At 58.3% G+C, this 15,634-nt stretch overlaps 1 protein-coding gene across 4 annotated transcripts in view; it reads right to left on the minus strand.

Moving 5' to 3' along the window:
* The window catches only part of Ralgds (ral guanine nucleotide dissociation stimulator), a 44,860-nt gene that overhangs the window by 5,820 nt on the left and 23,406 nt on the right, over positions 1 to 15,634 (minus strand). For 2 of the 4 annotated variants that reach the window (XM_042681162.1, XM_042681159.1), the window contains exons 2-10: positions 7,652 to 7,762; positions 5,982 to 6,175; positions 5,127 to 5,222; positions 4,390 to 4,583; positions 3,791 to 4,140; positions 2,992 to 3,207; positions 2,623 to 2,726; positions 1,668 to 1,752; positions 176 to 244 (exon numbers count right to left, since the gene is read on the minus strand). In XM_042681162.1, coding sequence (XP_042537096.1) covers positions 176 to 244; positions 1,668 to 1,752; positions 2,623 to 2,726; positions 2,992 to 3,207; positions 3,791 to 4,140; positions 4,390 to 4,583; positions 5,127 to 5,222; positions 5,982 to 6,175; positions 7,652 to 7,762 — 1,419 coding nt within the window. Of the gene's footprint in view, positions 1 to 175; positions 245 to 1,667; positions 1,753 to 2,622; positions 2,732 to 2,991; positions 3,208 to 3,790; positions 4,141 to 4,389; positions 4,584 to 5,126; positions 5,223 to 5,981; positions 6,176 to 7,651; positions 7,763 to 15,634 lie in introns of all 4 variants that reach the window. The other 2 variants (XM_042681161.1, XM_042681160.1) reach the window with 2 other exon arrangements.

Consider the following 15,634-nt stretch of genomic DNA (forward strand, 5'->3'; position numbering starts at 1 on the left):
CCAGTTACGTGGCCTCTACCTATTCCCCTCCCCATAAGCTCTGCTGGGCCCTGGGTGTTGGGTAAAGCTCCTCCCTCCAAGTTGATCAGAATAAGGAGTGGTCAGGGGCTCCGGCCCACATCTACTGGGCATTTCAGGCAGTGGCGGCAGGGCGGGCCCTCATCTCCATTCTCACCATCTCCTTTGGCCGCCTCGGGCCTCGCCTAGGGTTCATCTCCAGGGTGGCAAACTTAGAAGTCCCCTCCTGCCAGGATTAAGAGACTGTTAGTGAGGCCTTCATCCTTTCACCCCCATTCCACTAATGCCCAATCTTGGGCCTGGAGATCCTTGGTGGTCGGTGCCAAACATACCCCCTGGCAGACCAACTCTACCCTAGGCTCTGCTCCAGCACTCACTGCTGTGGGATCTCACCTGGGGAGCTGGTCTCCCCCTGCCTGCTTCCTCATCTGTAAGCTTTTCCTGAAGGGGCTGGGGAACCCTGATTCTCCTGCCTGCCTGCCTGCCTGCCACCAGTGCTGCTGGCCTGGCTGGCATGTGGGGCCCGGGCCTCCTCAGAACTCAGCCACATTCATTTCTTTCTCCTTGGCAGCTCAAATGCCAGCCTGGGACCTCAGCCCCGGCCGCTCTGCATCTTTCTGTTAGGAGAGGGGAAAACTGAGGTCCAGACAGGGCTGGTGACCTGTCCAGTGCCCTGAAGGTCAGCAGGGCAAGGGGCCCTGCAGCCTCTGAGCAGAGTCCAGTCGGCTAGCTTGTCTATGTGACAGGGTCCTTACAGGAGATGAGCCTGAAGGGAGAGGGCCATAGACTTCCAGACTCCTTCCTGACCCCAGATCCTGGCTCTCCTCAGCGAGTAGGGTGGGGATCCAGACCCCTGGAACATCTTCCCCTCTCTGGCCAGCCCCTGCTCATGGGCCAGGGCAGGAAACTGCCTCTGTGCAGCTGGGCTGGGAGTTTCCCAGGGCCCACTCGTGCACAGCAGGTGCCCCGTGGAGGAGGCTGTGCCTTCTGCTGCACTTCCCATGGAAGCAGCCAGAGAGGTCAGCAAAGAGGCCCAGGGAGGTTTTCGGTCACTCGTAATTTTAAAGCCTCTGGGCTGTCACAGCTGCGGCTGTGTGCTATGACCTCTCAGCTGGGGTCTGAGCATGCGTGGCCTCTGCCCCCGCGAAGAGCTCAGAGCCACACAGTGCCTCCAGATGGAGGTGGTGGGTCTTGAGGTTTGGACAAGACCGGCAGACCCTATGGCTGGCTAGCTCCTAACACCCCTGAGACACCAGGAGGCCCCTCCCCTGGGAAGTGCACCCAACATATGGTGACCAGGTCCAGGCTTCCTGGGATTGCTGGACAGATTTGGGGGAGGCAGCAATATCTGCTTCAGCCTACGTGACATTCTGGCTGATGCTAACCACTGCAGGTAGTGGGGATTCCCAATCTTGGGGCTCCCTGCTTCTGTGGACCACCCTGTGTTCCCCTCCACAACATTCCATCCCCAAGGGCCTCCTAGGACTCAGGGTCCCCCGACCTGCACGAGGGACTCACAGACAACTCTCTTCCCTTTATCGTGGAGAGAGAGACCAGAAAATATTGAAAAACATGGTCAGGAAGGAATTGAGATTCACTTGTGCCCCTGCCCGCCCCCCCCCGCCCCCAAGAACCCCCACCTCTCCTACCTTGATCAGCAGCTCTCTGCTGAGGGAGTAGTTGTTCTCATCTGAGAAAATCTCTGACAGCTTCTGGAACACGCGGAAGCTGTCCCTGCAGGAGGCACACGAGGTGACAGTTGGGAAGGTGGGGAGGGAGAGTAAGACTTCTTATTTACATTGATACTGGGGCTTGAGCTCAAGGCCTTGCACTCTCACTTGGCTTTTATGCAAGACTGGTGCTCTACCACTGGAACAATACCCATTTCCAGTTTTTTGCTCAATAAAAGTTTCATGGCTTTGTTTGCCCAGGCTTTGAAGCATGATCCTCAAATCTCAGCTTTTTGAGTAGCTAGGGTTAACACGTGAGCCACAAGCACCAAGATCCATTTTCTTTTAGCATCAAGACCTCAAACTTGGGCTGGAAATGTGGTTTAGTGGTAGAGTGCTTGCCTAACACGCATGAAGCCCTAGGTTAGATTCCTCAGTACCACATACACAGAAAAGCTATAAGTGGCGCTGTGGCTCTAGTGGTAGAGAGTTAGTCTTGAGCAAAAGCATCTCAGGGACAGTGCCCAGGCCCTGAGTTCAAGCCCCAGGACTTGCAAAAACAAAACAAAACAAAACATCAAACTGCCTGGACAAGAGGTTTGCAAATGGCTGCTGCATGGAGCCCTAAAGAGCCATGGGCTTGTAGTGGCTTCTTCCTCCTGGCACAGTGGGGTGCCACCCAATGTCCACTCTGCAGCTCTGGCTTGACTGCAACTAGACAAAGATTTGTGGCTACCACAGAAAATCTGGAAAGCGTCTGTGTGTCCCGCCAGCTTTTCCTTTCAGGCAGAGAGGGAAGCTAAGCCTTGCTGAAGACTGCCGATGCAGGCCCCCTGCAGAGGGAGCACCACCACCCAGCTGCCCTATCCTGGAGGCTGGGCGCCGGATCTCGGAGAGTGACGCCAGCCCTTGTGCACCCATGTGGGGTACACACCTGGAGACCTCTTCCCACGTTCTCTTCAGGCGGTGGATGGCGTTGCTCTGCAGAGCAGAGAGGATGGCGTAGAGGGAGGAGAAGTTCTTCAGAACTCGGCACTCCTGGGGAGGAAGACAGTGTGAGCATTGGCGTCTTGCAGCCTCCTGCCTGCCCCCCAGATCTGAGTCCCTCTTGATGAGCTGGGTTTTAGGAAGCTCACACTGGGAAGTCTCGCGGGAAACCCCAGGGGACAGAAAACAGGATGAGGTCACCCCAAGGGCAGTGTCAGTAAAAGGTGATCGCTGGACAGCAGACCCTGACCACAGCCCATATCCTTAGAGTGGGGGAGTGTGAAGGGAGAGGCCCCGGACACGGCCTGTAGCATACCCTGGCAACCTCGATCCAGTGCTCCACCACGCGGGCCCTGTCTGAGGCCTTCATGCTGTGGTCCCCAAGGCAGGTGGTGATGACACAGTTGGCCACATTGTTGAACTGGGTGACGGTGGCCCGGATGGTGGGGGCCAAGTGCTCCTTGCCCTTCTTGTCCCTCTGGGACCAGATGGAGCCCAGGCAGTGGTAGGGTACCACCTTCTTGAACAGCTCCTGGGGAAAGGCACGAGGGTCACCAGGCCCTGTCGCAGACCACAGGGCCCAGACCCAGGCCTGCATCCGTGCCCACAGACACGGAGGACATGGAGCTCAGAGCGGTGGGAGTCTCTGGGTCTGCTGTGCTGAGCACCCAGCGCACCCAGCAGCGGAGGGACCAGAAGGACAGAAGACGGGAAAGGCGGGGAGCAGTGCTTCCCCTAACTCTTCTCAGTCCTCACAGCAGCCTGCATGGCCCAGGAAGCACCTTCTTTCAGCCCTGGCCTCGTGTGTCTCCTGGTCCACTTGCACATGACCCACCTCTAGGGCTCAGTCAGTCCTCTGTCTGGCCTGGGCACATATCAGGTATACATCAGGAGCCTAATCAGTACTGAGGCTCAAGAGGACCCCTGGCTGCACCTCTGCCTTAATCCTTGAGCCTTTATAGCCACAGGAAGATGTGTGGGTCTCAGCTATGCTGTAGTGATTGGGCTTAGGGGAAGGAACCACAGGACAGGGGAGCAGAGTGCACAGGAAACCTGCCTCCACCCTGCCCTGCCCTGCCCCGCCCCGCCCCGCCCCGCCCCGCCCAGCCCCTTACCGCATCCATCAGTGTGAACTGCTCTGCCACCAGGTCAGGAGGGAAAGTCAAGAGATGCGGCTTCTCGCTCAGCCCATTCTCCGTGGCCACAGGTGAAGGGCAGGAAGGCTCTCCTGACGGACCTGATGCTGGATCAGGTTCGGGCTCTGGAGTCTGCGAGGGGGTTGGCTCCAGTTCTATAGCAGGTAGTGGCGCTGATTCCTGCTCCACAGCAGCTTCTAGAGCTGACTCTGGCTCTAGCTCAGGACCCGATGCTGGTGTTGCCACTGGGCTGGGCGCCAGAGCCGGTGCTGGAGCTGGCTCTAGCTCTGGACTTGGCTTCAGAGCTAGCACTGGAGCTGATGACAGGGCTGCAGGAGGAGAGGGTTGCCACACATTACTACCTTGTTCTGAGTCTTTCCAGAGGTGCCAAAGACCTTGCTGTCTGCGAAGGCCCAGCCCTATCACCAGGACGTCATGTCAGATGACCCCCCACCCTCTGTGGGGTTCCAGGCTTGTCCTTGTGCTTGTGGCCCAAGGGCCAGCCTTTGAGACTCCCTCCTGGGGGGGCCCTGCACCGAGCCCCCATATGCTCTGAATTCCCGTAGCAGGCTCCGTACCCTCAGACTCTGCCTCACTGGGCCCCAGGTCCTCCAGCTGGGCCAGGAGCAGATGGGCACGGCGCTCCAGGTCTGAGCCCGGCATGTTGAGCTGCACATAAGCCACCAGCTGCTTGAGGCAGGGAAAGTGTGGAGGTTGGCAGAAGTCCTCCGAGTACTGGTCCAGCCATGTGCCCAGGATGGAGGAGATGGCACTGGGGGCAGAGAGGTGAGCAGCAGAGTCAGAGGCCTGGCAGTATCACCCCCATCCTCCCTTACCACCCGTGGAAGCTGGGCATCAGTGATTGTCACTGCTGCTCAGAGACAAGCAGGCCCTAACCCAAGCCCCTTTGGCTGTCCGGGGGGTGGCAGACCAACTCAGATAGGGCTTGCGGTCCTGCCTGGCATGCACAGGGTCCTGGTGGCACCTCACTGGTGGCTGAGTGAGTCATATGTGGGCTGTCTTCCCACCACACGGCTCTCTGGAGGCACAGCCTGGCCTGAGCTCTCTGAGGGCCCAAGACCTAGAGGCAAGGCCCCAATACCTTCTCTGTGGCCCCCGATGAGGCGAGCAAGCCTGGCTGGAATGGGCTACGATAGGCATCTCCCAGGGGTCACCTCTGGGTCCCAGCCTCCACCCTGTTCCCCAGTGTTCACAAGTGATGTTTGTAGGGCTTAAAGCCTCAGTTTTTCGGTGGGAACCACTGGATCCCCACTCTGGGGACAGGTGCTCTCGCTGTTGACTGAAGTCCACTCACGTTCTGAGTTGGTCCTGCGGCCCGCCGTCCTCACTGGAGTAGGGGAGGATGCAGCCATATCTAGAGGAGTCCGTGAGGGCGTCACATCTACTGAACCTGCTTATGATGTCTTGGGTCACTAGCTGACCCCCCGTGGCCTGGAGCCCTCATGACGTCTCGGGTCCCTGGCAGCCCCCCGGACCCTCCCCCCCCCCCCCCGCCCCCATGGCCTGGAGTCTAGCATAGCCAGGATCTTCTGCTCTTCTCACTCAACTATGTTCAGTGCCTGAAGACAGGCCCTCACACAGTGAGCCCAACCAGCTCCTTCTTAGATACCTCAGTAGGCCCCAGTCCACTCGCAGGGATGCCTGGCCTACAGATGTCAGCCCCCTCCCCCTGAGGCAGAATCTGGATTCTTCCTTACACATGGGGAAACTGCTTTGCCCAAGGCCTCTGCTGTGGGAGGTTGGAGGCAGAGGGTGTGGGGTGGCCACAGCCCTGGGCAGTCCCCTCATCAGGGCCAAGCTGGGATGAGCCTGTCTAGGGCTGGCTCTGGTCTTCAGAGCACCCCAGTTACCCTAGGAAAGCAGGCTCAGAGACACACAGCACATTCCCAAGGCCCAGCCTGGAGCAGGCGCCCTGGGCACACAGGCAGTGCTCACCTTTTTTTGTTTTTTTTTGTTTTTGTTTTTTGGCCAGTCCTGGGGCTTGAACTCAGGGCCTGAGCTTCTTTTGCTCAAGGTCAGCACACTACCACCTGAGCCACAGCAATTCTGGCTTTTTCTTCGGGTGTTGGACTAAGGAATCAAACCCAGGGCTTCATGCATGCTAGGCAAGTTCTCTACCACTGAGCCACATCCCCAGCCCAACACTCACCTTTTGAACAACAGATCCAGAACCTGCTGGGTGGTGGTGAAGGCCCTGTAGGTGCACAGGAAGATGGTGACGTAGGAAAGGTCGCTGCCTTGGAAGGCGGGCACCAGGTGCTCCACCAGCTTCTCCAGCGTGCCGGCCTTCACAGTGCGTACTTTGCAGGTCTCATAGAGGTTCAGGGCGGACTCATTCTCACACTGGGGCCAATAAGGGAGGAGTAGTCAATCGGAGCACCTCCAGGAGCTCATGTGCTCAGACTAGCTTCCAAGCTGTTAGTGGCTGTGGCCAAAGCTGGGCCATAAGTTATAATTATCTCTGGTAGGGCAAAGTGTCTTTGCTTTAAAAGTAGTATCTAAGCCTGGGTACTGGTGGCTCACACTGTAATCCTAGCTACTCAGGAGGCTGAGATCTGAGGCTTATGGTTTGAAGCCAGCCTGGGCAGAAAAGTCCTCAAGACTCCATTTTTAAAACATTCAACTAAAAGCTGAACTGGAGGCTGGCTGAAGGGGTAAGAATGCTAGCTGAGCAAGGAATCTACATGCCCATGCGCACATACACACAGTCTGATAATATGTAAGCCATTAAAAACACAAACTAGCTGGATGCTCACGGCTCGTGCCTGTAATCCTATTCAGGAGGCTGAGATCTGAGGATTGCTGTTCGAAGCCAGACAGGAGAGGAAAGTCTGTGATACTCTCATCTCCAATTAACCACCAGAAAACCAGAAGTGGTGCAGTGGCTCAAAGTAGTAGAGCACTCGCCTTGAGTGAAAAAGCTCAGGGACAGCAGCCAGGCCCAATTCAAGCCCCACAATTGACAAAAACAAAACACCTCACCAAAACCTACCAGGCACTGGTGGTTAACACCTGTAATTGTAGCTACTCAGGAGGTTGAGATCTGAGGATCATGATTCAAAGTCAGTCAGGCCAGGAAAGTGCGCATGCATGCATGCCTGCACGCACGCGCATGTGCGCGCGCGCACACACACACACACACACACACACACACACACACAGAGGCTGAAAGCTTGGTCAGTTTAGCTGCTGCATAGTGACAGCATCTCAGTTAACTAAGGGCGCTACCCGAGGAAGTTGTGACAGTATCCATCTAGAGAGGGAAGGCAGAGGCTTAGCAGGGGTGGAGGAGGTTTGAGAACACACAGGATGTCCTCAGCATGCTATGTGAACACAGAAAGTCATGTTGTGATCTGAGCAGTGGGCTCAATGTGTGACACCAGACTTCTGAATATTACCAGGGGCCCAGGGGCAGGTTCCGGGAGACAGAAAGCTGTAAAGATACGTATATACTAGCTAGGACCTTCCATTCATTCTGAGCAAAGGACAGCCTTATGACATAAGGCGGTGTGCGGGCTGGAAGGTGTGGCAGGCAAGATCATCAGGCTGAAGGCTATGTGGGGGTGCTATGGGCAGGAGTTAAGCCCAGAAAACCTGTATACAATGTGGATGCATTCACAGCCTAATGTGAAACGAGAAATGAAAACTACAAGGGGACTCCTCTCAAGGTCAGGCAGGGATGTTGGCAAGATCTCCACACCCGGCCAGATGTGGGGCTGGAAGCTGGAGTGGGGGAGGCTGCACCCACCCAGGCTCCTGTGAAAGACTGGAGTCCTTAGGCCGGGCTCATACGCCACCCTTCCCTGTGCCCATGCTCACCCCAAGCCAGCGCTGGCCCTTAGTGGCTCCGTGGTGCAGCTGAACCTTGCGCAGAGAGATGGAGTAGATGACCCCGTTGATCAGCTCTTCGCCGATCTCCTGCGTGGAACTCTGCAAAGACAGTGCCCAGTGGCGGGCCAGAACATTAATTAGGGGCCGGCCTGGCCATGGTCATGGGGGTCAAACCCTGTGCGACCTCTGTCCCCTAGGGGAGACAGATAAGAGTGGCTATATCGACCTCCAGCCCAGGGGAAATGACGGGGCCAGGGCAGAAGGCCATGCACGCCCGGTGATGACCTGGGGTGCAGCATCACAGCCCCCTATGCTGCTGCTGCTCCAACAGGCCTGCTCAGGTCTGGACCACCTTTTACATCATTCAAGACAGGCAACGTTATTCACCCATTTACAGAAGGGTAAGTGGAGGCTGAGAGATGGGCAGATGACCCAAGGGCAAGCTGCCTTGGGTGCATGGTGGCTCTGACATCCCAAGGCTGACACAGCCGTCTGGGTGCAGTGGTCTCAGAAAAGGCAGCGATCTCCCCGGGACTCGAGGTCTGGAGCCAGCTTCACCCTCATCTCCCTGTCCACCCAGGGGCCCCAGCTGACCCGGCATCACGGGCCGGAGCAGGCTGCATCACTTCCTTCCCCTTTCGCTCATTCATGCCCTTGTGCCTGCTTGGGCAACAGCGGGGTTCCCGGCGTGCGGTTTCTCCGCACGTGAGCTGGGCGGCTGTGAATGGAGGCCGTGGCTGGGGCAGGAAGGCCCTATACCTCACAGCACAAGCCCAAGGCCCTTTTTTTGGTTTTGGTTTCTAAGGAGCTGGGGGTTTCCCCAACTGAGCAGCATCATTAGGACTGACTAAAGCCACTCAGCCATAGCTACTCAGGAATTTTGTTTTCTGTCAGTAGTGGGGCTTGAACTTAGAGACTGGGCATCGTCCTTTGGCTTTTTTGCTCAAGGCTAATGCTCTACCACTTGAACCATAGCTCCATTTCTTCTCCTGGTTAACTGGAGACAAGTTTTTATGGAAGTGGGGGAAAATGAGGGAGTGGGTAACAATGTTTGACAAGAGATGTACTCTTTACCTTACTTATATAACTGTAACCCTCTGTCCATCACTCTTTTTTTTGGGGGGGGAGGGGAGGTCCAGTCGTGGGGCCTGAACTCTGGGCCTGGGCGCTGTCCCTCAGCTCTTCAGCTCAAGGCTAGCGCTCTACCACTTGAGCCACAGAACCACTTCCGGCTTTTTTCTTTTTGCTTATGTGGTGCTGAGGAATTGAACCCAGGGCCTCATGCATGCAAGGCAAGCGCTCTACCATTGAGCCACCTTCCCAGCCCCATGTTCATCACTCTTACGATAAAATAAAATTCTAAAAAAAGTTTTATGGACTTTTCTGCCTAGGGTGGTTTTGAACCACGGTCCTCAGATCTCAGCCTGAATTACTAGGATTACAAGTATGAGGCACAGGCACCCGGCCACCCAGGCTTTTTAGTCCCTCCCACCTGTGCCATCTAGGTACAGGGAACTCTGTGGGCTGACATCTGGGAGCTCAGCTGGGTGGTACAGCCTGGCTCAGGGCCATCACTCAAATCTCATGTCAGCTGACCACTGTGCCTCGGGGTGGCATGGAGCCCAGTAGACCCAGGTCAAAGTGCTGATGTAGCCTGGGCCTCAGTGAAGATCCTTCTTTAGGGCCTGGCCTTGGGCCCAGTGTGCAATATCTGGATCCTGGGCCTCTGCTTCCTGCCCACCCTCGGTGAGCTCCAAGAGGCCTGGGAGCCATCTTCCGGCAGCCCACTTCCTCTGATCCGGGCCACACTCCCACTTGGGGCTTCATACCAAAAGGGAAGCTGTGGACATCACACCAGGCTTGCGATGCGCCCCCACTCCCACCCCATCCCTGCTTCTTGGGAATCAGCAGGGAAGGTGCAGGCACACCCCTCATTCCGCACACCCTTGGCCTGGACAGTTCAGCCCTTTGGTGGCCAAGGGGAGCTTCTCTTCAGATCAGGAAAAGTGGTCACTTTCTTCCCATATCTGGAAAGCGGCCTTGGGGGGAAAGCAAGTTTCAGAGTGAAGGCTCTCGACCCACCGCTGTGCCTGAGAGGTCATCAGAGGTCGAGGCTGGGTGGCAGTCTCTCTGAGATTTTAGCCACTTCTGGACAAGCCAAGAGCATCTATCTGAGCACTCAAGCTGTGGCAGACAGGGTCTCAGCAGAACCCACTGCCCCGGGGCACCCAGCACAGTGCCAGCTCACAGCAGGGTTCCACCAGGGGTGCATGCTGGACAGAAGCGCCTTCCCACAGGAGGCGCTGGGGCAGGCCATCCCTAAGCAGGTCTCACAGCAGTTCCTCAGTGAGCTGCAGGCCTGGGCTGCCGGCCTGACGCCCAGCAGCTGACCTGGGCTCTGCACCGGTGTCATGTGATCCCTGTGCCTGCCTTCCCAGTCACAGATGCAGAGGGGGAGCTGCTCAAGCCAGTGTAGAGGGAACCCCCAGCCTTTCTGGCTCCTTCCCATGGGGGCAGCAAGCAGGAACAAGGCTGAGCACAGGCACCACACACCCCAGCCACACAAGGGTGATGTGGCTGCAGGCTTTAGCACGCTGCTCCAGTCCCAGGCTTTAAGTTGCAGAGTGGGTCCCCTGGTCCCCACCCCCGAACACGGACAGAGAAAGAAAGCGGCTAGCTGACCAAGGCTCTGTGCCAGGACACTCTGGGGCAGGAAGGGCAGGGACCAAGCAACCGAAGGCCACCCTGGGCCACCCTCTTAGAAGAGCAGACAGCCCATGTGGGCCGGGCCCCCAGGGGCATTCTGGCAGGCCGGGGAGGTCCGAGGGGGAGGAGGGGAGTAGCCCAGTAAACAGCTGATGCACAGAAAAACGCCTTCCCTGCGGGCAGCCGTCCAGGCAGCTGCTCTGAGCTCTCAGGGAAAGATCCACATGGCTGGCTGGGTCCTCTCATTCCATCCTAGGCACAAGCAATGTCCCGGGGGTCCAGCTGTCACTCCAAACATGCACGGGTCAGTGGGTTAGGCTAGAGGTACCCCTGGAGAGAGGGGACCCTCACATGTCACTGCCCCTTGGGCCACAGCTTAGAGTGCTCAGCATGGGGAGAGGAAACACGATGGGGGGGGGGGGGGTGTTTAAGTGTTCCTGCCTGTGCATGCTGAGGCAGTGTTTCTCACTTCCTCCTCACCCCTTGGTCCAGCTCGCCTGTACTTGTACCTGTGGAAGTTACAACCAGGAGCCCCAAATCCTGTGTCCCAGCTGCACACGGGCTGCTCCGGGAGGCCGGGCTGAGGACAAAGGGCACAGGCCCAAACCAGTCTCTCTCTGCACATGCAGACGCTCAGCTTCAATTGGGGCTGGGGCCTCTAAAGCTTTCCCTGGGGCCCTTTTCAGGGGTGCCCCTCCTGAGGGCCTGATCTCCCAGCTCAGCCCAACAAGCTGGCCGGAGGATAGCGGCAGTTCTCCCCGAGTGACAGAGAGGGCGCTATACCTTGCTGAGCATGTGGGATGGGGTGGGGGGTCCTATCTGAAGCTGAACCTGGCTTGAGATGGGGCACCTAGAGAAGGGCCCCTTACCTCCCCCCAAACCCCGCAATGTATGCGGCTTCTGGACTTTCCAGCCTTGGGTTGAACTGAACGGCGGCGGGAACACGGCACACAGAGGCTGCTGGCTGTCAGGGAATCCCCGCTGTTTGGGCCACAGAAGCTGAGCACATTCCCAGTTTACAGAGGTGGAGACTGAGGGCCAGTAGAGGGGGCTGAGCAGTGTCCACGGTGAGATAAGAACCCAGCTGCAGAGGCCCAGGCCCTGGCTTGGCTCCTGGACCACGAGCCCCAGGGAGGAGAGTGAGAGTCCCAAACATAATGCCATCCAGCCAGGACCCTGCAAGGGAGCAAGTCAGCCCTGGTCCACAGCACTGATGGCCCTGGCAAGCAGATTTCAAATGAAGTCAGAGGACCAGCCTGTGAAGGGCCGACCTACATCCCCAGGAGCCCTTTCTGTCAACCCGTGCTCTGCTACTGGCCACATTAGGACTTCAGAGGAGGAAAAGCAGGCCTCAGGTCAGCGCAGCAGGTGCTGCCTTGTCTACCCTGTCCTCTGGTCAAACTACAACTGGCTAGCATCAGGCAACAGTACCACAACAGGGCCAGGCCTAGGAGGGGGTGTGGCCAGTGGTAGCTAAGGAGGGTGGCAGGTCCCAGTAGGGTACAATGTGGGGCTGGCTGAAGGTCCACAATCAGTGTTTAGTGAATGTGTGCATGCCCTGGTGCCAGGCCTCTGGCACACTTAACCCTAACACCTCACCTAGTAGATGGACAGACTGACAGGCAGGGATGTCTCTAGGTGAGGAGGCAGAAAGTGGCAGACAAGGCAGGGATTTGAACCCTGGTCTGCAGGGTCATACACAGGTCTGGCTGTTGCTTTTTTTTTGGTTCCGGTTGCGGGGCCTGAACTCTGGGCCTGGGCGCTGTCCCTCAGCTCTTCAGCTCAAGGCTAGCACTCTACCACTTGAGCCACAGCACCACCTCTGGCTTTTTTCTTTTTGCTTATGTGGTGCTTAGGAATCGAACCCAGGGCCTTAGGCATGCGAGGCAAGCGCTCTACCTCTGAGCCCCCTTCCCAGCCCCTGGCTGTTGCTTCTAAGTCAACCACAGAGAAGGGCCCGGACCCTTATCATATAGGTGTGGAGGAGGACCAAGGGCGGGAAGGACTTCTGGGGACACTATCTGTGGTCACTGCAGGGCTGAGGCCAGCTGCAAGAGCCAGGCTGAGAACCCCCATGCACACAGGCCAGGTACCGTGTCCCCGGAGCCAGGGCACCGGCACTCAGAAGACTCAGGCCACTCGTGTCACCACCCATCCAGCTCTGACACTGTGCGAACCACTGGTCAGGCTGCCTGTCCCACCAGGTCTGCACCAGAAGCCCAAGAAAACGAGCTGTCTTCATGCCCACTGTACAGATGAGACAACTGAGGCTCGGAGGGCAGGGGCAGGTCTGGAGCCAGGCAGCGCAGCACTCAAGCTTGGGTTGTGCCTCCTGGCTCGGGAGGACAGGGGGTGACTCCAGGGCAGGTTGCAAAGGCATCAGGGCCCCAAATGCAGTCCAAGTCCTCATCCCCTGTCCCCCGCTTCCCCAGGAGGATGGTGTCTGCTCCTCGCTCAGCTGCCCTGGTACCAGACACTAGGCTTTGATGTTGCCCCTTCAGAGCTGGACTGAGTGGGGGGGGGAGGGGGACTGGAGGTGTGTCTTGGAACATGGCGTTTCTGGGCCCAACCTTGGGACAGGATGGCTCCGACACAGTGGTCTACGCTGAGGGACCCATCTGGGCGTGGCCTCCTGAAACTGCCCCCACTGGTTCCACTGGAGCTGGCCTGGCTTGAGCCAATGATAAAAGCACCTGGTCCCTTCTCCCTGGTAACAGGCAGGGTCTGGAAACCATCCAACTGAGGCTCAGACCCCAGGCCTGCCTGAGTGTAGTCCAGTGTCTCCCGGAGCTGTGTCCTGCCACTTACTCCTGCTCCAGGACTGCCCCAAGACTCCTGGGAAACTGGCCATCATGCTCCAGTGTCCCCAGCGTGGGGAAAGAAAAAGAACCAGTAGCAGTCTGCCTCGCCCTCTCCTCTCCCTCTCTCCCTAGGCAGGAGGGGCCTAGGGGACCACTGGTGGCAGATCCCTCCTGAACTTGCCAGGCCCTGAATGAAGTGCCTGGGTCCTGTCCTTTTGAAGTCAGCCTGGAAGCCCTCCTAGATAATAGTGGCATCTCTCCCCCCACCCTCCGTTCTCCCGCTCAGGCCATGTTCTTGTGGGCTCCTCCCCTGTCAACCGTACAGCAGAACCCTGGGGTTAAGCTGAAGAGCTGAACACACAGTGATCAAGAGACCAAACAGCCAGAGGGGTGAGGGGTAAAGCCCCCTCACTTTTTCCCACCCACATGGCCCTCAGGCCTACCAGGCAACCTGCCTCTGCTTCGTGCCTAGTTTGTTGACTTGGCGCAATCTAATTAGTTGTTTCATCTGTCAAATGGACTATTAATAGCCTTGACCATAATGCATGCAAATTACCCTAGCACAGGGCCTCAGACAGAGCCCTCCCTCCCATTAGCTATTAGGTTAAACCTGTGGCTCCAGCTGGGTCATGCTTCCTCCAGGAAGCTGTCCTCAGGGTGCTGTGGCCCTAAACACTTTCACCTGCCCCCGACTACAAACAAGCCTTCCTACCCCTCACCTAACCAGGACCTCTGGGCTGTGCAGTTTGGCTGTAAGGCCACCTTCATGGCCCTCTTACCACCTCACCCTGCACAGATCCCCGGCCAGCAATTGTAGGCAGCAGGCACCCCACAGGGAACACAGCCCTTGCCCAGTGCTGCCTGCATGTCTATCTAGGCCAGGGATAGCATCTCTGTCCTGCAGTCTCCTAGAAGGCGGGCTTGGCAGCTGCTCTGCAGGTTGGTCTAAGCCAGGTGGATGAGGTGGTGGTACCTGCTGTCTCCATGTGTGCAGATGGGCAGTCATCTTGTCTGGCTAAGGCTGTGGCCTTCCCACAGGTAGGGCCAAGGTTCTGGTGACCTCTAGAAAGCCCAGGATGGGTCAGTGGTGGCTTGGCTGAAAACTGAGATGGCAAGTGGAGGCCCAGCTTTGGGAGGACATCTGGTACCCCAGAAAGGGAAAGACTGGGGAAGCATAATGGGAAGTGGTGGAGGAGGGGCTGCTGAGATGACTGGTGATTTCCAGACAGGGAATCTCATGCTGGACTGCTTTGGCTTTGACATGCTACTGCCACCAGGAAATCAGCCCCAGGATTGGGGGGCAGGGAAGGAGGGGGGGGTTGGCAGAAGAGACAGGGACTTCCCTCCAGCCTCCCCCAGGCCAATGCTAAATGGTCATTGTGTTTGGTTTCCGGCAGTGGCTGCTCTCCTGGCAGGACCCTGGCTTTCCTGCCCTAGCCAGAAGCTTCCCCTCAGATTTCTAAACAGTGGCCATGACTGCATCTCACTGCTGAGGCCCAGATGGAGAAAGCAGAGTACTAACAGCAAGCTGCCTGGGTCTGCTGGAACTCAGCTCTGGCCACTCCCGCTCACTGGCTCTCTGTCTCCCTCCCTCAGATCCACAGGGATAAAGATGGACAGAAGCTCAGAGAGGCAGCCCTACCCCAGCCAGAACCTGCCTGGCCCCAGCGTACACTCAAGGCCAGACCCTTCCCCAGCACACAAAGCCCCAGGCGCTGCCAGACATAATGAAAGCCAGATGAGCGCAGGCCTGGTGGCAGGCCTCCCACCCCCACTCCCAGGGGTCCCGCTCCCGCTGCTGGGAAGACCGGAGGGCTGGGTGGACCAGGGTCGGTACGAAGCTGGCGCAGACACCTGCCGAGCTCAGTAGGCCTCAGCTTGAGGCTCCCCCTCCCAGGCTTCAAGCCAGCCCTCGGGACAAGGGCTCAACCCGGGCCGCTCTGGAGTTCTCTAGCCGGGCAGCGCTGCATCAGGTGCGCCGCCGGGCAGGAGGCAGAGGGTCTTCGGTCTTCCCCGGGTGTCCGCTGGCAGGGACTCCGGCTCGGGGCCTCTAGGCCCTACCCCGTTCATGACAGGCCCTTCTCAAAAACGCTTACAACCGCAGGGAGGGACGATCCAGGCCGGGCCACAGAGGCCCTGCCCTCTGCCTAGACACCGGGGCCCACACGTTGGGAGCCGGGCCACTCTGTCCCCTCCCGACCCCCCCCCCCCCCCGGGCCCCGCTCTCTCCCAGCAGCCCGGACGGCTCCCGGGTCCACGCCTGCCCCGGGAAGGCCGTCCCGAGGCCCCTGCAGCCCCAGTCACCTCTGGGGAGCCCAGGGTCGTGCAGCCAGCCCGGGCGTGGGGCAGGCCTCGGCTGCCCGGAGTGACAGAAGACGTAAACAGTGATAGCACGGCGGCGGCGGGCAGCGGGGAGCCCCGCACCCCCACCCTGCCCCGGCCGGGCGTGGCGGCGGCGGCGGGG

The sequence above is a fragment of the Dipodomys spectabilis genome, unplaced genomic scaffold, assembly GCF_019054845.1.
Source record: "Dipodomys spectabilis isolate Male_0828 unplaced genomic scaffold, ASM1905484v1 ptg000067l, whole genome shotgun sequence".
NCBI classification, from domain to species: Eukaryota; Metazoa; Chordata; class Mammalia; order Rodentia; family Heteromyidae; genus Dipodomys; species Dipodomys spectabilis.